The sequence below is a fragment of the Chelonia mydas genome, chromosome 18 (assembly GCF_015237465.2).
Source record: "Chelonia mydas isolate rCheMyd1 chromosome 18, rCheMyd1.pri.v2, whole genome shotgun sequence".
In the NCBI taxonomy this organism is placed as follows: domain Eukaryota; kingdom Metazoa; phylum Chordata; order Testudines; family Cheloniidae; genus Chelonia; species Chelonia mydas.
The window spans coordinates 15592457-15613975 of NC_051258.2; the positions used below are offsets into that span (position 1 = coordinate 15592457).

At 50.2% G+C, this 21519-nt stretch overlaps 1 protein-coding gene across 6 annotated transcripts in view; it reads right to left on the reverse strand.

Annotated features, from left to right (window-relative positions):
- The window catches only part of ACAP3 (ArfGAP with coiled-coil, ankyrin repeat and PH domains 3), a 159529-nt gene that overhangs the window by 57504 nt on the left and 80506 nt on the right, over nucleotides 1–21519 (reverse strand). For all 6 annotated transcript variants that reach the window (XM_037881109.2, XM_037881110.2, XM_037881111.2 and 3 more), the window contains exons 5-6: nucleotides 8491–8549; nucleotides 2028–2211 (exon numbers count right to left, since the gene is read on the reverse strand). In XM_037881109.2, coding sequence (XP_037737037.1) covers nucleotides 2028–2211; nucleotides 8491–8549 — 243 coding nt within the window. The remainder of the gene's footprint in view (nucleotides 1–2027; nucleotides 2212–8490; nucleotides 8550–21519) is intronic.

Genomic DNA, 21519 nt, shown 5'->3' on the forward strand with positions numbered 1-21519 from the left:
CACAAATGCATACTGGTAAAAACAAATTAATCTGGCAGTTAAAAATACCCAGTTACTTCAAGTAACTGATTCATGCAATCCAATTTTGGGGGCGGGGGGGGGGGAGTGAGGGGGAGGGACTTTGGCAGATTTGCACAGTAGTTAACTAATTTAACTCCAACTTTCCTTGATCATCTCACTGACAGATATTTGGCTGCTGTGATAAATCAGAGAGCTGAGAGGCTGGAATCTGCTTTTCCCCAAGGCACATTGCATCCTTGGGCAAGGTGAGAGGCACATTAGCCAAAAAATGCTGAGCCAGATTCTGCATTGCAGGCCAACCCGTTTACGTCCTCTGAGCAGGACTCCTCTTGTTTCCGAGACCTTTGAAATAGGGAAGGGGAACTGTCGGAAGGGGACAGAGACTGGTAAAACAGCCGCACTTAGGGTGCAGATTGAAGTTATGTCAAGGGCCCCAGCGTGTCCATATAAATAAATAAAATGCTAACCCTGTCCCATCTCTAATGTTGTTGAGCCTAAAGAGATGCAAAGGGATCCTGCCCCAGTTCCTCTGTCTGTGTCTTTTGGGGCACATGGCTTTAGATCGGTCCCCCCCCACCCCCTGCAGGGCTAGCAGAGAAATCCCACTGGATCGGCCTATGGCATTAGTGGCGTTTTCTACCTTCGTCAGCATTGGATATTGGCCTAGAACACAGGAACTTCTTTCCCCAGTGACCTTGCCAGCAACCACAGCTGGATTTCTGTCTAAATCCCAGAAGCCGAAGAGCTACAATCCCTCAAGGTTAGCAAATTTACAAATTAAAGGGACAGCATCCCCTTTCCACCCACTGCTGATTCTCAGCAATCAGTAGGATATGACACCATAGACTATCTCATGATAAGACAGAAGGTGCTGGCAGATGGTCCCAATTTGGTGCTGCAGGGAATGAGGGCTAGTGGAGTGACACATGGATCAATATTTGCACTGAATTTGTTCAGTTATTAAACCCATTGCCTGGAAGGAGGAACCTGAAGTCAGCTGATCAAATCTGCAAACGATACAAAAGAAGCTATGGCGGTGGGCAAGGGGTAATTATGGGGGCAAAAACTATGTTCCTTGAGGAGACTGTAATGCTAAAAGGAGCTTCAATCAAGGGAATTAGTTTAAGTTTTCTTTATGAAAAATGATTGTGACATTTCCCATTTCAGCTAGGGTGCGGTTTTTCAAGCAATGTGTATACACACATGTGTGTGCATGCACAAATATATACGCAAACACGCACACATGTGCCCAGAGGTTTTCTTTAAGGAAACTTTCTGTAGGAGGAATGGGGGCTGTGACTCACAATCAGAACATAGGGGAGAAAAGCACTCAGAGGCATTATCTCTCTTTCTTACTTTGGCTAATTGCACAATGCCATCTTGTAAGCCCTGCTGGAGAGATCTGCAGATCAGAGAGGCAGAGACTTCTGAGAGAAACCGGCTCTCCCTTAGGCCTTGTCTATCCTGGGAATTTGCCAAGCAATCAATGCCAGTTATAGAGATAGCAACCCCACCAATACGTGTACACCTGTGGACCTTACCCCACCTTCAGGCAGGGGTAAAGTAAGCATTTGATATGGACAGGCTGGAGGATGCCAAGTAAAGGGTGGTCAGAGCAGACTTGGGATTTAGGGCAAACTGTGGCTTTCCTGTTTATCCTTGGGGTTGCAGCAGCCCGGCTACCTCGCGGCTGAAATTGGGGCAAACCCTCAGTACAGATATGGCCTTTCATTCCAGGTCTGCTCCAAACACCTTTGACTGGGTCTCGCCAGATCATGCACTGGCTTTTAAAAACTTCCCAGGGATTCTCTTTGAGGCAGCAGGTTAAGTGCTGGATAATTTCACAATCAGATGCCTTTTAAAATCCAAATGTCAGATCCTCCTTTCTCACCTCCACCCACCCAGTGGTTCCTCTACTCTCGGCTGATGGATAATCAGCATTTATCCTGAGCTCGCCTGATTCTATGACAGGAAGACTGGATGGAGCTGGTGGGCCAAAACCTCACCTGTAACACGTAGTCCAGGGCCAGGTGTCGGAAGCACTTCCTGGTGATGGTCAAAGTGCCCGTTGCTTCCTCCACCTCGTGGGGCTTGTGCCGCGGGGCCTGCGCATTCTTCACCAGAGAGATCTCCATGTCCTCGCGCACCTTGTCAAACTGTTTCTTCGTCTCCTTGAACTTCCGGACATCACTGGAACCCAAAGGGGAAGAAATAGTGGAAACCACCATTACAGGGCAGGCAGGACCACAAGGGAATCAGCATTGCAATGCAGCAGGGATCCCGGTGGTGTATGATCTCTCTCATGGCCAGACCCTGACCTCACACCGTACTCAGTGACCCCACTCAGCTCTGACAAATCTGGGGCTGGAAGGAATTTTCGCCCAGCTCAGATTGGCAGGGATCTTGGGGCAAGGGGAGGGGAGGGTTGCCTTCCTCTTTCGCATGGGGCCTGGTTTGGCTGCTAGGATTATCTGGGTATCTCTTCTAATGAATTCCTTGGCACTGCAGGGGGTCTCGGTTATTTGTGGCACCTCGATCTCTCCTGTTCTGTGCCTGTGCCCCACAGTTTAGTCTCCTGAGGACTGAAATGTCGTGGTCTAACTAAAGATGTCGTGGTCTAACTAACTTTGCGCTTCATGTAGGAGTATCTGGATGAAATGTAACGGCCCATGATAGACAGGAGGTCTCACTCATGGTCCCATCAGGGCTTAAAGTTCCATGAAAAAATTAATCAGAATCAGAATCTGACCCAAAGCATCTCCCTCTGGATGCAGAGACTAACACTGCGCTGTCCCTTCAAAGCAGTTAGAGGCGTCACCAAGGTCAATACCCAGCAACCCACACAACCCTAATGATGCTCTCCAGCTGCCTTGCAATGAGACTGGGATGTTTCATAACAGGCACTATAAGAAACAGTCAAATTATATGTCACCAAAAATACTGTACTGGAGCCATGAAAATACCACAAATCAGCCAGTTCTCATGTTTAAAATTCACTGCCCAGCCAAGTGCACTTTGCCCATATGCATGTCTCTTCTGACCTGCCTGCCAGTTGGGTTTCGTGATCTGAAGTGTTAAAATTAGAAGTTTTATTTTTCCCCCCAGACCTTTTTGAACTCTTGTAACCAGCACGTTTATTTGTTTAGTGTGCCAGATGAGAGATATTGGATCCATAAAGTGAACTTTATGAATCATTAGTAGCCTCTACAGACCTCAACTGACTCTGAGGCCCCACTGGGGCAGGTGCTGTACAAACACAGAGTAAGAGACAGACCCTTTCCTGTAAAGCTTACCAGAGAGATAAAGGGTGGAGAGGAAACAAAGTGACTCACCCAAGGTCACATAGCAAATCAGTGGCAGAGCCAGTAATTAAAACCCAGGTTTTCTAAGTTCCAGTCCAATACCCTTTGTCCTGGACCACGCTGCCTCCTGTTGGGCACAGGGCAAGCTCACTACCTTGTGTTCAAGTACTTCCCTGTTCTCACACATCTCAGGTATGGCATTACCCAGCATAGTCCACGCTGAAATGCTGGCTTGTTTACAATAATTACACCACATTAGATGCTTACACAAAATGCATTTGTGTTTCAATGCTCTGCAAACACAGGAATCACTTTACCCATCGCTGGAATGCAGACACTTCTGGGTTGGAAAACGGCTCCTGTTCCACACTGCTCAGCCACACAACCCTTTAGGGCAGGAGGTGAAGGAAAATACTATAACCAGCGGAAACTACCCTGATATGGATTTTGATTCCTGCCAAAAGTACCAAGGGGCCTTAAAAACACCTTCAACTTGAAATCTAGTCAATTAAATACAAATAGCTGCATAATAACCGCCCCTGCCCCTGCAGCCCCACCCCCACCCCGACAACCTTTATAAGCTTTTCCTAATTCTCGGAAAGTTTTCACCGCCCTGTTGCTTTAAGAAAGACAGACATAGAAACCAGGAGAAACGAACTTTGAATATACAGGGGAAACATGGGAGTCTCCTCGAGACTGGAGCTACCGCCTGAGGCAGAGCAGAAGCGCCACAGCATAAATCTCGCAGCAGCCGCATGTCCACTGTTAATCAAGTAACCCACAGCGGCATCTCTTGTTCAGGGCGCCACAGACTGCTCAGGTGGCCTGAGCAGCCACTCACTTGTTCGCAGAAACCAAACCGACCCATGAGGTCGTGGTCCTCTTCGAACTCGAAGGACGAACAACAGGCCCTCAGCTTCACTCCTCTCTGCCCCTCACGCTGGAAGGGCTCACTATGACACCCACACACAAACATGGCCTGCTCCCGTTCCCTCTCGCTCTGTGACCTAGAAACACACCCGCGCACGCTCATCTGCTGAATTTCAAGTGCCACAAACTTCACCGTGAAAACAATCCCTTCCTGAGCTTAAAAATGTCCCCTCGGCCTCTATTATTATCCCTGCTGGGCTCTGGCCAGGGGGCTCGGTGTGGCCAAGTGGCACAGGCTCTCACCAGCCCAACAGCTGGCGTCAGGCTTTCTACCCAGCTATTATTATGGCTGCCAACAAGCTCCCTCCTGAGCCAATGCTAAAAATGAATGGCGTGGCTTCCCCTCCCGCCAGGATGCTTAGCAAAGGAGAGAGGGAGGGGAGTATGGCTGCTGTCTCTTTACCCCACCCTCAGCCCAGCTGCACAGGTAATAAGCCACATGGACTCTGAGGTTCCAGCCACAGACTTCCAAGGGACCCGGCAGAGAGTGGAGGAGGTGGACCCATTTGGCACAAGAGGCCCAGCTGTGTGGCAGCCGGAGAAGGGCTGCTGGCATTGCACGGAGCGAGGCATGGCAGGAGAGGAAGCATTTCTCGGGGCTTTCTGAGTTGGGGATGGGGAAATCAGGTGATTTTTCCTAATTTGCAGTAAGGGTGTCACCTGCCAGGCAACCCATAGCTGGCGTTGCAAAGAGCTATTGGCCCTTCAGCGTCTATGCACATTAGAAACGGGTAGGAGTCCATGGGAGGGCATGCAGGAGGGGCAGGCTGGAGCCTACAGCCTGTAGGTAATCAAGGAAGCCTTGCCTTGCCCCGCCCCACCCCAGGACTGGGCTATTTAAAGAGGAACAGGAAGCAGAGTAGCAGAAGCTCTGCAGGCTGCAATGGGCAGTGGGTGTCTCGCCCAGGCTGCAGAAAACCAGCCAGAGATGTGCTTTGGTGGACTTGAAGTTGGGGAGCTCTGAACCAGGGTCCTGATGAACTGTCTATTGTCATTGCTCCTGTCCTGAAACCTTATTAAAAGGGGACATGCTCTTTGGTGAGTGTGTTGGCTTCTCCTTGACCCAGGCTGTTAAAGCGAATTTATTGGTGCCCCAACTGGGGGGGAATTAAGATGTGGCACACCTTCAGCACCACACCAGGCAGGCAAGGGGGTGGGTGGGGATGGCCCAAGCCGTTACAGAGAAGTGGAACTGGAGATGGTCTTTCAGCTGGAGAGCTCACAGATGGCTGGTGTTTTTCCTTCTCATTTACCTACAAGAAACCCCTGATTCTCCTGCCAACCCTGTCTCGGGACAATATTTCTGTTCAGCTGAGGCTTCTTGCAACCCCTGACTACTTAACAGTGTGCCCCTTCCAAGGCTTCCTTCCCAGCATCAGTCAGATTACGCACGAGGCTGGATCCACTCAGCTCCTGCTGGGAGGCTAGTGATGAGGAGAGAAGGGTGAAGTCTCTGGCCCGCAGAGCCAAAATATTAGGTTGGGGATGGTGGAGGGCCACAGAAGGTCATTCCCTTTCCCTTGTACATCACAAGGCTTCTGACAAACAAAGCTCCCACTTAGCAAGGACTCTCTGGGGGAGGTGGTGTGCAGGGAGCTGAGCCAGGCTGAGGTTTGACGGGACTGAAAGTATTTCGCCTCTCAGTATACAGCTGCACCGCAGCTGGAGCGAGCCTTCCAGCCCATGGACACGCTCTAGCTCTGCTTGAGCTAGTGTGCTAAAATTGGCAGTGTGGACATTGTAGCCTGGGCTCACCACCCAAGTATGGATCCAGGGCAGTGGGCCGGCGCATACTCACATAACACAATGTCATAGAAATCAGGGTTGGAAGGGACCTCAGGAGGTCATCTAGTCCAACCCCCTGCTCAAAGCAGGACCAATCCCCAATTTTTGCCCCAGATCCCTAAATGGCCCCCTCAAGGATTGAACTCACAACCCTGGGTTTAGCAAGCCAATGCTCACACCACTTAGCTATCCCTCCCCCCCACAGAGGGATATGTCCACATGGCTATTTTTAGCTCTGCTTGAGCTGGCCTGTGTCTGTGTACCTGGGTTAGGAGGCAGGTTCCCTGCTGCAATGTAAACATGCCCTAGGTCGGTGGTTCTCAGTCAGGGGTATGTGCACCCCAGAGGTACGCAGAGGTCTTCCTGGGGGTGCATCAGCTCATCTAGATATTTGCCTAGTTCAGTGTTTCTGAACCCAGGCGTCACGGGACAGGTTTAGGGGGGTTGCAAGTGCAGGGCTGGCAGGACTGAACTCTCCTCCCGTCCCAAGGGCTTGGCCCCTCCACGTGGAAACGGAGGCTCATGAGTGGGGCAGGACTTGCCCTGGCACTGTGCATATTGGGCCTGACCCCGAGATAAACAGAGGCCTTCAGGCTCCAAGGCTGTCAAGCCAGCACCGAGTGCAATCACACAGCAATGTCAAGGGGTGAGAAGGGCTAGCTGCAGGCTGTGTTTAAAACTATACATGGCATAGCTGCTGTTGCTTCCTTTTCACAGCCAGGAAACTGCCGCCGTGGTCCTGGGGGGAGGTCTTTAAAATGATCCCAACTGCAGAACCAATTTCAAATAAACAATAGCAATTTGAAGATCAAAGCGCCGAAGCCTGTGACAGTGGGGGTCTGATGGGCGCGACAAAGGGAGAATAAAACGCAAATACACTGATGCGGCAACAGCCCCAAAATGAAGGTGAAATTCCCCCTTCCGGCTGCCAGGATTTAAGCAGATTAAATCTGAGCTCATCAGAGAAATGATTAGACAGAGATGGGGGGGAGTGCTTCGGGAGGGGGGTAACTGTGGGTCCCCCCACCACCCAACCATCCACAGCTGCTGATGGATTCGCACTCAATTACCCGTTCCCATGGAAACAAGCTCCCGCTTAGCTGAAGGCCGCCATTGCCTCGCTGACCTATATTCAGCTGATTTGGGATCTCACGCTGCACTTGGTACCTGCCCACGGGCTGCGCGGGCACTCAGAGGAGGGGGTGAGGACAGCCTACACGGGCAGAAGAGATGCTGTTTCCCCCACCCAAGGGAAAGAGCAGGTTGAAATAGACTTAAGCTAAGTTGCAGGCCCTCCACATCCTGATGATTCCTGGCCCTGATTCTCCTCTACTTCACACCTGCTGTGTGGCCGAACTACAACATATCCTCTGTCACACACACACATGTGTGTGTGTTTTACATCCGCTTTGCACAGGTGTAAAGGAACGAGGCAGTTGGGCCTCTGACTGACGAGTAAGAACAGCTGGCCGTGTGGCATCAGGGCAGGGGAAGGGGTTACGTTCCATTTTATAAGGGCCGGGGGATGGCTGACTCCAAATCTTACCCAGCTGGGGGCTAGGAGACAGGCGTGGATTCGACGGTGCCAGTGTCCTCACGAGATTTCAGATGGTGGTGGTGCAATGATTGCATGACAGGCTGATCTCTCCCATGAGAAGCCTGCTTCCTCCGCAGGCAGATAGCGCCCGTCCCCCCTACCTGCAAAGTTTATGTGCCACAGACGTCTACAGGCTCCGTTTACTGCCTCGGACACACCAAAGGTGTCCTGGGAGGTGGGGATTGATTTTGGAGGATACGGGTGCCCTGTGAGAAGCTTAGAATTTAATGAAGCAGCAGGATTCTGAAGTGAAGCCCTTGGGGGAAGTGCCTGCATGGATTTTGGCAGGCAGCTGGGCACTGATCTGTGCTTTAAAAGCCATATCAATGTAGATGACGGACTAAGCAAATTCTGCACCTCATCCAGTCAGGGTGGCAGCAGTGACCAAACCAGGCTTGGCTCAAAGAGCTTCCTACCAGGGGTGGTGTTGGACCTGTGCTGCACAAATCTGGACTTTTGGGGGGTGTTTGAGCTGGGGGGGTCAGCGTGCCCCAGTATGGTGATAGGAGTCAGCTCGTAAAGTGTGGATCTGGAACTGAACTTTCACACAGTTTGGGGATGCTCAGATCTAGGGTTTTGTTTCATGTCCAGCTTGACATTTTAAACTCAGCGGGGCCTGGCTTGCACCCAGAACTAGGAGCCTCCCCCGTGACAGCACAACAGCAGAAGGGGTCACCCCATCCCACTGCACAAATTGGATTCACGGTTCCCTTCCCTTGGATGTGTCCTTCACTCCAATCAGAGCCTTGAATATATACATAGCCAGTGCATTGCAATCCTGTTTTCACCACAGACACAAGAGGGTCCGTAGTTCATCAGGGAGCCCCAGCTGGGACCCAATCGACTAGTACTCACTCTTTCACAAAGTTGTGCAGCTGTTGCCGGACCGACCTCTGGGCTTGGTCAAAAAGGATCTAAGATAAAAGGAAAAGATAACAAGAAAAGATGAAAACGTGAAACTTTCCCCAAGGTGAGGCAGAAGTGCAGCGCTGGGAGGGTTACCTGGCCTGGCCTGACAACGTCATACTTTAAAAAGCTATGGGGAAGATCTGAGCTTGACTCCTCTTGGAATCCAGGCTGAGCCCAAAGGCTTAGGGGTCTTCTCCATCCTATGGGGGAGGGGGGTTTGATTCCCAGCCCTGCTCCACTGACCCGGTGCTCCACGCAAGGGATCTGTGCACGCACCCCACCCTAAGAACAACGCAGAGGTGGCTGGCACAGGAGCGAGTGTTTTACAGCGACGGATGCTAATGTGGGATGCGAGAACACATCCTTCCCAAAGCTGTCTGGCCGACTCCCCTGTTTATCCCCAGGTTCTGGATGTCCAGTGTAACCTTTGGGGAAGCAGGGTTGCACTCCACAGACACACGTCTATGTCTCCATCAGACCCTGTGCTGCCGTGCCTGGGTACAGTGAGATGGGTCGGGTGGCATCCTCACCAGAAAAGACAACAGGGCTGACCATGAACATGGAAATAGATTTTAGATTAAGACAGTTGATTCACATTCCAGGGATCCGAAGTGGGTGGGGGTAGGGGGCATTACTCCCGTGGACTGGCCAAGTGCCCATTACTTGGTGCTACCACAGTCAGTTCTGGTTTACATCATACGGTTTTGCCACCCATTCAGTGCTCCCGTCACCATAAAAGGCTCCTGGATGGGAGCTCCTGTGATCCACAGAGGGTCATTACAAGCTCCCAAAAGAGCGTGCCTTAGCATGCAAACACCCATGGCTCCCCGTCATTTGCAGAGAGGATGCACTTGTAACAGCATGTGCCTCACTAGCTTGCATTTCCGACTGCGCCTCTCCCGTTTGTCGAGTTCCTCGCTGTGTCAGCAGGGAGCACTGTCCCCTCAAACTGCACCCAGTGGTTTGGATTTCAGCAACGGGATATGGGTCTGTGAAGTAAGGCACATGCAGTAAGCCACATGTCACCCCTCGCTTCTTCTTTAGGCACAAGCCCACTGTGCTAGCCAGGAGAGAGCCCCTAGAAGCAGCATAGCCACAATTCTAGAAGGAGAAAGGAAGAACTTGCTCCTGTCAATCATTTAAACCTCACTTCCCCACACTGGTCCCAGGCCCCTATCCACTTTACCAGTGTCTGCTACACACCCATCATATCTCTTGTGCATCCAAAATCTCCCCTCCTTGTTCTGAAAGGCATCTGGTCTCTTTTCTCCAAGCGATACTGTCCCAGCAGGGCGAGGTCTGCCTGTCTGCTCCCCCGGCCCCATGGAAACACTGCCGTCATGATGAATAGGCCTTTGCATTTCAGACATGCCTTTCGATGATGCAGCACTTTGACTAATTGAGGCCAGATGGACAGAGGCTCCCTAGTGACACCCAGAGGCCCTGCAGATGTGGAGACGGGCAGGGCTTGCAGAGTGGAGATGGCCTCAACAGCAAATGATCCCCTGATATGGCATTGTACATTGGTTCTTGCCAGGACCCTGGCTCTCCCCCTTCCAAACCAGGCCCACTCTGGGAATCTGCACACAGAGGAAAGCTTGTTTCACTTACTGTCTGCACTCCCACCCAGAGGCCTGGATCCTGACCTGGGAGAGACCCACTCTATGGCAAAGAGGGAATTCAGTATCTACGTCCCATTCAGCCCTTGGACTTTCTGCTGACCCTGCCAATTGTGGAGGTGATTTTTATGCCAGGGACATCTGTGCCCTGGGAACTGGGCTGAGACCCACCAAACTCGTGCCATGCCATTTGCCATCAGCCCACTGATCCTGTGCCTGAGTCTTTCCAGATGTGGTTACCTATGGCCCTTCTCTGTGATGTGGAACTAACTGTAAAATACCTTGCAGAGAGCTGCCATTGAGGAGAAGTGAGACAAGGACCCCACTTCAAGCCTCCTTACTTCAACCTGCCTGGTGAACAGACCCAGAGCACATCAATGTCTCTTTGTTTCTTGTGATCTGCCTCTGTCTGTATCCATGTGCTGCCTTTTGCGTTATCCTTAGATTGTCAACTCTTTGGGGCGGGAGTTGTCTTTCCGTTCTGTGTTTGTACAGCGCCTAGCACGATAGGGGCCTGGTCCATGACTGGGAGCCAAGATGCTACTGCCATACTAACCATAAATGGACTGGGAACCCTCTGGTCCTATCTTTACTTTCTGCCCTAAGCTGCTGATTCACCCCCTGTTCCTGGAAGCATACAGGCCGTTCATGCTTATTTCCTTCTGAGGATGCAGTTTCCAGAAGCTGCATTTTAAATACTTTCCTTTGGCCGTGTAAGTGATTTCCAAAAGATCCAGACTGTTTTCACTGGGGGCTGATTCAGCCCCAAGAGTAAGTTCAGAGGAATGTTCTCAGCCATTGCCTATGTGAAGCTCTCACAAGGCTCTGGCAAGGCAGCTGGCTCAGGCTAATCATGTTCTTAACCCACCGCTTGTAAAAGCACCTTTTCCCGGTTTGGTTTGGTTTTCTGCCCCTTGCGGCCGCCCTGCCCACCTGGGTTTCTAGCATGATGCTCCGGGGCATCATATCCTGGCCATTTCTCCCTTCCTTATCAGATGGCCTTTCACACCTTGCTGTACAAATCACCAGAAGAACTGGTAGGGCAGATGCGACGGGCTGGTCTCACTCAGGGACCCAGCTCTGAGAGGATGGAGCAGTCCTCCTAACATAGCCACATTCACACCCAACACAGATGGCACTGCAGAAGGTGGCAGCTTGGTTGGAGGACAAGATCATGGTCCTTAGGGATCTAACCGCCCACGCTGATATGCCTCCATCCCTCAGAAACGCCACTTCAAAGCCTAGCCGGGGAGCGGAGGGGACACACTTCTATCCTTTTTAGGCAAATAAATTGAGTTCAGTACAGTTTAGTGCTTGGGAGATTTATAGATGGGACCTTCAGAAAGCCCATGACAGGTGCCCAGATAAATACCTATGCAAATGGATAGAACTCAGGACCTATCCACCCTGAGTCACCCTGAAAGATCCCCTGAAGCTCTCTGCAAACTGTTTGGGATGAGTGATGCTACCTACATGAAAATAATAATACACAAGACAATAATACCTCCCTCTTAGCAGCTTTCAATCTGAAAGTGCTTTGCAGCGGAGGTCAGTATCATTATCCCCATATTATAGATGGGGAGACGGAGGCACAGAGAGATGATGTGACTTGCCCATGGTCACCCAGCAGCAGAGCCAGCATTTGAACCCAGGTGTCCTGAGTACCTGCCCAGTGTCCTATCTCAGAGGCTATACTGAGTCAAGTAACGGCCTGTAAAAGCTCTGCAAAGGGCCAGTTAGAGATGAAGGGGGGGTGTGAGTGTGTTTCAAAAGTGTCTAAGGGGTTTAGGAACATACGGCTCTATTTTTTCCAGCAGGATTTGTGCTCCTAAGTCCCTTTATCTGTCTGTGAAAACCAGACACAACACTGCACCAACACTGATAGGTTCGCTTAAGGGAATTGTTTTTATCATGTGAGCCCATTGAAATGAAATTTGAATTCATTACACTAAAGAGTATTAGACTCACAAACCTGTATCTCCAAAGTTTTGGTTGGATACATGCAGCACAGTGACTGTGGAAGCAATAGCAGCCGTTTCCAACAACTAGCTGTCTGTCTATTTCTCTCCCTCCCTCCCTATAATACTAAGATGGGGAATGACGGCCAGGGCACTGGAGGAGACGTCCCTGACACTTTTTGACAGTGCTGTGGGACTTCCCTGGAAGCTGCCAATGACAGGTAGAGGTGATCACGGTGGAACATCTCCACGGCAGCTCAGGTGCCCATTGGGAGTGAAGTGAATTTTGCCCATGACTACGGTGTGCCCTGCTACTGTAAGGCCTAAAGCATTGCGGGTGATAGATTTCAGCAGCAGCGTTGGCTGGATCCTCAAATACTATTCGTTATGCAGACGACTGCGGCCAAGGACAAAGCGAGAGGAATGTCAGAGTCTAGCTGAATACAAACGGTCAAGAATGGCCTCTAAATATGAACAGATTCAAATGAGGGCGGGGGGACCCAGACCACCCAGCTCACCAATGTAAATTATTTGCTGCTTTTGGCATCGGTCTGCCCTCTTGGAACACTCTCCAAAAACCACTGGTCTACAACTTTTTCCATGAAGCTGCTCCCCGAGTGATGTTTACAAGTTGACCGTGCCTCCCTAGGCTTCTAATGCTGTCCAGGGGAAGGCAAAGAGCAACAAAGCCATCTGGTTTCCACCTGCACCCACATCTGGAGCTTTTCCATTATTGGCTTCCACCATGAGGACATGTTTGCTTAAGTCAAGGGAAGGGAAAGCCACTGCATTCGGCTGGCCACCGGCAGCCTGGAGGGACAAGGGGCTCGAGTTCCAGTACAGGGGCAGATTTGAGTGGACAGCATCAAGGATGGAGGGATGGAGCTTCTCAGACTGATGAACAGGACTAACACCTGGGCAGGGCATTAAAAGAAGCAAGCGTGTGTCTAACAAGGGTTACCCAGGGCAGATCTACACTTAAAAGTTCTGCATTGGCACAGCTGCGTTGCTGTCGCACTTTAATGAAGACACTCTAAGCCAACGGGAGAGAGCTTCTCCCATCGGCATAGCTCATCCACCTCGGCAAGAGGCCGCAGCTCTCCCACCAATGCAGCGCTGTCGACACTGGCGCTCAGTCCAGTATCACTACATTGCTCAGGGGGATGGACTATTCACACCTCAGAATGACGTATACCAAAGTAATTTTGTAGTGTAGACCAGGGCTTAGAGCTCAGGCCAACAGAATGGGAGCCTAAACTGTCCTCGCCGTTTTGGTGCGGGTGTCCTGCCCCTGCGTTTAGGTGGTGACTAGGATTGCTGTGCATACTGATGCCTGGTTAGGGAGATGGCCTCTGCCACTGGGAAGATAAATGTCCCTCTGCTGTCATGGCATCGCTCCGGGATGGATTCTGGGAAATGGATGCTTGCAGTGATCACCCAAGAGAACAGCCCAGGTGTATGTGGGGAGGGGGGAGAGTGGGGGTCTTTTCTTTTTTATATATATATAATTTTAATCCAAGATTAACACTTTTCATGGGTGGGTTTAAGTGGAAATAACGTCAGGCTGGCATAATGCAACGGGCACCCTCCAAGCACCCACACCCACCTCTGCTCAGACCTTCACTCCTGACCTGCCACCTGCCCCCTCCCACCCACTATTCCAGTCCTGAGCCCCTCACAGCCCTGCCAATGCCCCTCACTCCTGACCTGCAGCCATGCCTGATATTCCTGGCCTGAGCAGAGACTGCCAGTTGTTTCGGTGGGTTTGTGGTGTGGACTGACCACTAAACCCTTTTCTAATTAAGACGGGGGTTTGCACCCTGAGCTCAGATGATGAGAAAGTCTGTGCGGAGAAAACCTCTACTTTCAACCTTCTCCGTGGGACACCTGATGATAGATGGGCATTTCAAGCCTGCCAAATCTCAGCTGAGCAACAAGAGACGCCTGCTTTGATACCAGCTCTGCTCTTTTATTAATTTTGCCAGCTGAGACCATCTGCCAGAAGCTTTCTAAATGGCTCCTCCATTTAATTTTCAAAATCAAATAAATAGATTCAATCAAAAGGGGTTTTATGAGCTTGATTTTTAAATACGGAATTGTTCCCTGCCTCGTTCCAGCTTCCCCCGGCGTGCTTGGAACGCATCCTTTGGTCTAAGATTTTCCAGACTCTGTGTCACCCGCCCTTTCTCCTAGCCACTGGGATTTCAGCCTGACTCACGTGCTCTAGTGCTGCGTGACAAGGATCAGCAAGAGAAGGGGAAGGGGAGCGAATATGTTTCTTACACTCCAGGGGTAGATCCTAAATATCACAAAATGGACTAACATAGGCAGTGTTCTTTGTATGCTACATAAATGCAAATTGTATTGAAATGAACAAGCCCCATGAACCTGGGGTGAAATCCTCCACTGGCGTCAATGGGAGTTTTGTCATTTACTTCAGTGCGGCCAGGATTTCACCCTGGAAGCAGCAAGAATGGATCAGCAAACACAGAATGCATGGTTATTTGGAGGCCTACAGCCTCCATAGAGAGGGTCCCTGTTGCTAAGATATTGCCCCGCCAGTACATTAGCTGGAAGGATTGTTCTGTACCGAGAAAGGGAAACTAACACTGATTTCTAGGCAAGGCAGAAGTTAAGCAGAAGTAAGTGTCTGCCAATCACTCAAGAGAATCACTCCGCTTATCCCTAAAATGCAGCCACTTCTGGGGTGGGACACTATAGCTATTTAAGAGCACATAGTAACACTGCACTACCTATATGACAGGAACTGAAAAGTACTGCATCTAACAGAAGAGACAGGGATATTTATGGAGGCACAATGCAATATCTGAGTAGGAATTTGGCCAGTGCATTGGGCTGAGCATCCCTGATCAAAGTGTCCTGGGATCTTTAGTGCCCAAAAGCGATCCGAAGTTTCGTTTTATGTTCTATCGAAAAGACGGCACCTCCTACAGCACAGCACGTCCCGGGCCTCAGCCAGCTCCCACTGGAGTCAACAGAAAGATTCAGTGGGAATTGGAATAGATGCCTTACCAATCTGGAGATTAATCCATGCTACTCTGTCAAGGTAACTGCCACATTTTCCAAAAGAATGGCCCACTCTGAGATCTAAGAATTATTCCACAGGCCAGAGCTAGGACTGGAGTTAGCTCGGCGGAGGTTTTTCCTGGCATCCAAACCTCTTCCCTTCACACATGCACTGCGCAACTGCTGGCTTAGTGGTATCTGATTTCTCCACGCTGAGCAAGGGTGTTGCCGTGGAAAGAGCACGCAAATACGACTGAGGCTGTTCCAACAAAGAAACAAGTTTAGATAATTACAACATATGGGGCATCTTTCCCTGGTGTCAGACTCTTCCCGCAGTTTACTTCCTGGCTATTCAAGTTTCTGGCAACAGAACCTAACAAGCCATCTGACAGGAGGAGTCTCTCATCTGACCCAGATGGAGTTTCTGGGCTACAGTGACTCCAGCCTGGTGTTTAAAGAATACTGTTCACTGGAGTGACAGGATGTACCAAGCATTCACTGCCCCTTGCCGGAGGCCCCACCACCTTGGCACACCTCGCCCTAAGAAGGTGGATAGGAAGAGCAGCAAGTTCAGACATCCAGAGGTCGCCTAGAGAGGGACCTCTCATGATCAACTGCAGGCAGAACCAACAAGAGTTGGTCTTCTGGCACCTAGAAGGGCCTGGAGCAGGCAGAGGCCAATGAGAGCCCAGCAGGCCAGATAAAAAGGGCTGGCTGTTTTCACTAGAGCCCAGTTGTGGGGGAAGCCAGAACAGGGAGGAGGGCTCTCTCTGCCATAACCCAAGTAACCTAACCAAGTCAGGGGCCTACCCTTGACAACACCAGCCTTGTGTTCTGTTAACCCCGAAAGGGAACCAGACTGAGAGCTGACCTAGTCAGGAGGCTACCCATAGAAGGGACAGACCATTGCTGAATCAGGACACAAGGGGGCACTAGAGAAGAACCCCAGTAGTGCCATGTGCTGAGAGATGGGGGCACGCTAGTAGTGAGTGCATGCTACAGCCCGTGGTGGGAGAAGTGGGATGACCGAGCCTGCCTTCCTAGCAAAGAGGAGAAGGGAATAGACGTCTTGCACAACAACAGCAGGCCCAGGCTGAGGCCCAGTAACTGTTCCTGGAGGGGCAACAAGAAGTTGAGCAAGCCACCTAGTGAGCTGCTTCATCTACAGTGAGTGACTGGTGGTACGCCCCATCAAAATGGGAAAATCTCCCCAGCTGCTTTTCAGCAAGGTCCTTCTCATTCAAGCTGTGTTACAAGGAGGGGAAGAGACTTATTCCAGGCCAGTGAGCTAGCAGGGATTACACATAGAGTTTGGCTGAAAGAAGAACCAAGCAGATCGTACATCCAAAACGTGAAGTGCACCTAAAACTTGAAAAAGTCCAGATCAGATGCTTCAGCCCCTCACACATTATTACCACTGCGTCTGCATTTCTGGCTTCTAGCTGGCATTGCAAAGAGAAGTTCCTGTAATACTTTAAAAGCCTCTCAGGTTATTCACCCAGGAGTAGGAAGTACCTAAACACGACAAGGAAACTTGTTCTCAGCCCCAAGTGATTCAAGAAGTTCACAGAAAAAATCCAGATCTGTGGGGATATCTCTGAACCCAACCACCAACCTTTTGGTGGTTCACTACACTAATGAGAACCTGGAATTTCCCTGGGTTCTGAGCGTTTGCTCTAACTGGTCGATCTAGGTCCTGATTTTGGTGGGGCTTTATCATAGCCTACAGGACATTAAATTATCCCAAAGTATTTGGGGGAGGGGAGGCTGGTGAAATGTCATTGCGAGGTGACATGATGACACCAATGTCATGATATGGTGACACTAATCCTACTGGACTCACTTTGTCAGCTGGCAATTCTGCATCCATTTAAATGTTTCCCACTAGAGCAGCCTGATGCGACTGGCACATCACCATGTGCGGTAGGAAGCTACTCATAGCCTCACCAGCTCTGTGGGGAGCAAGCAGCTTGGAGGAATTCTCCTTTTTCATCCTTTAGATATTTCTCTCTCTTTGCCTTAAACACAACACAATCAGCCCCAAGACATCTGGCATCTGCCTCACTGACTCCTCACAGCTTGGGTGGCTTTTTCCTTGACAGCAGGAAATGCTTCTCAGCCCATTCAGTGAAGCTACATCGTCTCTGAAGGCGGCGGCTGCTGCTAGATACCGTGACGTAGCCACAGCAGCTAGGGATGGACCGGACGGTTTAAGGCCGGATGGGGATAAGGCACAGAGTAGCACTGACTGGGCTGGTTGGAACCGTGCTGGAGAGCAACTGCAATGTCACAACTTCGGAGTCTGAAAACAGCCCGGGGCTGCTAAAGGGCCATACATGGGCTTTATGGGCTCCACCCGAATAACTGTATTGCCCCCGCATTTTCACGTGCATGCTTTTTCCTTCTTATCTCAGTGATTCCTGATAGATGAGGTAGCTAGGGGGGAACATTCAGGGGGTGGATAGATGGACACATAGAGAGACATGGAGATGGATGGATGGATGGATACAAAGACAGAAAAGCGGGGGCACGTGGGGAATAAACCTCGTGGGAAATTTTCTGCATTTTGATTTTGTCAATGAAATTTCTCAACAAAAAAACCAGGATGAACTTTCCATAAAAAAATCCTTGAAACATACATCCTGTTTTTCCACCCGTTCTGATACATGGATAAATCAGATCGAGAGAGAGAGATGGATTATTTATTATTTCATATGTATAATAGGATTTTTGGAGCACTCCGATAGATCAGCAGACCCCATTCAGCCCAGTCAGCCCTACTGTGGCACCCCCTTGATGTCTCCCTGACATTTATTTCCTCTCAGGGGTCCTGATGACATGAGTTTTGCTCTTGGGCTTTGAGTCCTGGCTGGAAATTCCCTGTGTGGATGGATAGCTCTGTATTACTAGGTCGTGTCTCTGTTACCCTTTGCGTGCCCAACAAATCTTGCAGTAAGTATCTACCCAAAGGACTGGCTGGAATTGATTACTAGCCAGGTTGACCTGTAGCTTCAAGCCTGAACAAAATTTTACCAGAGACCATACATGAGACATGGCTAGGGTTAGGGGATAGTCACTTTAGGCTACAGATGCCTGAGTGTGGGAATGCTCCTTAGCCGTTCCACCAGAGGCACTGGGGGGGAGGGTGTCCCATCACACTTGCCCTTTCCCTAGCTGTGGGATGCTGACAGCTCTGAGCTTTCAGTGTGTCGAACACACTTTACTCTGGGCAGCCAGTCAGCATTAAGGGGTTGCCATAAAGGACAGCCTCTGCTCTAGACATATAGGGGGAGGATTATGCTACTTCTGCAGTAGCTCTGTATTCGGAGTAGACAAGTGACTCCATTGGGCAGAACAATGGCAGGGAGCTGGGATTCCCAATCAGCAGTTGCTGGGGACCAGTCTCCCATTCAAGGGTGTGGTTTAATGGCCATTAGCACGGGGCTACAGGAAACCTACGTGAGCTATTGCACTGCCATCATTCCACCCGTCGTCATACTGCCTCATTACTCTCAGTCCAGCCGCCCATGAAGCTGAGAGCTATTGATCCAGGCCTGGCAAAGGCCTTTCTCGCCTTTAGCTATGGGCAGATCTTGTTACTCTCACATTTAATTACATTCACCAGATTCTATAAAAAGAGGCAAAAGTTGTTTTCTCATATTTAATGGCCCAGCCGATGGTTAATGGCTCTGAGCTTGTGTGTATTTTGGGGCAGGTGCTGGCAACAGAGAAAAGAAGGGGTGCTCAGTGCCCCAAGTCTAGGGAAAGCAGCCACTGATCAGCTACCTTGGCTCAGCGAGCAGACTAAGCTGAGACGCATTTGGGACAAAGGAAGAGGTTGTAATGTAAGAAGCACTGACCCAGCACCCCCTACTGGGCAGCTCATGGGGCAGTACTGATGGGACAAACAGAGAAGGGTCCATGTTATTATTACTCCCTATTATGAGTAATAACAAAGACATGTTTGATGGGGGTTGGTTTTTTCAGTCCCCCCTCCCTATCATTACTCCAAACATATTTTTTCCAGTTTCTTTGTTCTGAAGCTTAATTCAATTGCACGAGCCAGGTTCAGGAGCTGGAGCAAGAGAGGCCAGTTGCGAGCTGATCCAGAAAAACTCCACCCAAACTCTCCCCCCATGACACGGCAGTCGGAGGTGTGACTCCAGCACATGCAGACGCACCCAAGCGGCATGTGCTTTGACCTCGCCAGCTGCAGTAACCATAGCAGGGAAGCTGCAGCAGTGCAGCGGGCAGCCTGGGTGGCATAAGCCCACCCGGGACCCTGGATCATGTATTTAGGGGCTAGCCCATGCTGCGATGGCTTCACATGAACACACCTGACCGCTGCAAAAGGTGACCGAGGCAACAGTGGACCAGTGGAACAACTCTAACTGGCTCAGGATCAGCGCTACCGCGACCGAGCAGCGTCTCTGAGTGGTTTAGCCCAGTCGGGATTAAACGTACATCACAAAGAGATGGGAGAGAGCCATGGACCCTGCCTGGGTTGCTTCTGGAGCGTGTCTCCAGAGGAGAGGCACAGTGAAGAAGGAAACCAGTGCTCAGAAGCTATGCAGCTCCCCACAGGCCAGATACAATGGGAAACCTGGCCTAATTGCAAGCTGTCAGGGCGCATTGACAATACCAATGCCAACGGCCTCAAGAGGTCAGCATTGCCGCACTGGTGGAATCAGTGGTATGGTCTACCATGCATTCCAGCTCCGTGTTTCAAGCCTTTAAGTGTACACTAGTGAAAGGAATGTCCTGGAAAGCCTATTGTTTAAGATTTTGAAAGGCTATTTCCTCCACAGCAGCCGGTGAAATTAGTCCCATATAACCGGCATGTGACAGAAACACTTCCCCTGGGCTTCCGAGAGCAACCACTGGTCCCCGTAACATTAACCAAAACAAACAAGACCCACTGAAGAATGAGAAGTTCAAGGTATCTTGGACCTGGACCTTCTGCATCATCATCATCAACATCACAATGTCTCCTTGTCTCTCCTTCTTTTCTTTCGTGGTATAAAAATATATATATTCTCAGTAAGCTAACCACACACAGGAGCCCTGCTACGTTGTCAGGGCATCCGACCTTCAGGGTGCGGGACCCCACTCCCGCCGGCCTGCACAGCATTGCGGGTCACAGCCTACCCGCCGCAGAAGCAGGTTTGGACTCAAGCAGGGCAAACGCACAATAGCATTTGCCTCTTGCTGCCTCCACTTGCAAATCAGATCACAGAGTGGCAAAAAATTAGAAATGGAAACCACCATCACCACCCAGCACCCGCACGCCAGAGCTAGCAGCCAGAATCAGACCAAAGCATTACCGCCCTTCAGAGACAAAACTATCATGTGCCATTGGCAGAGAACAGGTGCGCCAATGCCTGAGGCCCCAGCCACTGGCAAGGAATTGAGTGAGTGAGAGAAACCCAGATGCTCCTGGCAAGTGATCTCCACCCTATGCTGCAGAAGAAAATTTAAAAACAAACAAACAAGGTCCCTGCCAATCTGACCTGGGAGGAAATTCCTTCCCGACCCCTACCATGGGGATCGGTTACAACCTGAGCACATCATGTCCCATCTAATGAACTCCTTTAGCCAATACAAGATGACTCTCTGCACTGCATTTTCTAGTGTTCGGCTAAGCAGTCTGTTCACTATGGTAGAGTATTTGGAATTCCTCCAGAGTGGGATTTTTCCATGGAACAATCTTGTTTTCTCACACTGTGTCTCTTTTGAATTCCAGTAGGAGCCCTGGGGCAATTGCTGTTTTCAAATGCACTAGTGCCATCCCACTGAAGTAATACCTGATTTTTAGCTCCTAGCATTCTTCATTTCGGAACTAAACCTACTGTCCTTGCCCTCACCCCTCTACTTCCCCCTCCCCAGCCTTTCACCCTTACTAGGGCAAAACATACCTAATTAAAATGTTGCTGTGGCCTTTACATGCACTAATGTAATTATCTGCACAACACTCACTCTGAGGTATGAAAGTATGGTTAATCCCATTTTATGGATATGGACACTGAGGCACAAAGAGATTAGGTGACCTGCTTGAAGTCCAAAAGGAAAGTGGTGGTGGATGGGGGTACTACCAAGGCTGCCATGTCCTTGCTGCTTGCCTTAACCACAAGATCATCCTTTCTTTGCAGTGGATTTTGCTTCAAATAAGCTATTGTCTTTTCCTGCTTGTGTCTCGTGTAAAAGTTGGGGATGCATTAGCATATTAGTTTTCTCCACTCAACAATGCATTTCATATGTGGATTTTGCAGGGAATCGTCCTAGCAGGACTAGAAGTAGGGATGTTTCCCAGGCCAATGATCCAGCAATAAAGGTAAAGAACAAGTGACTTTAACTTCCTCCAACTGAATTTT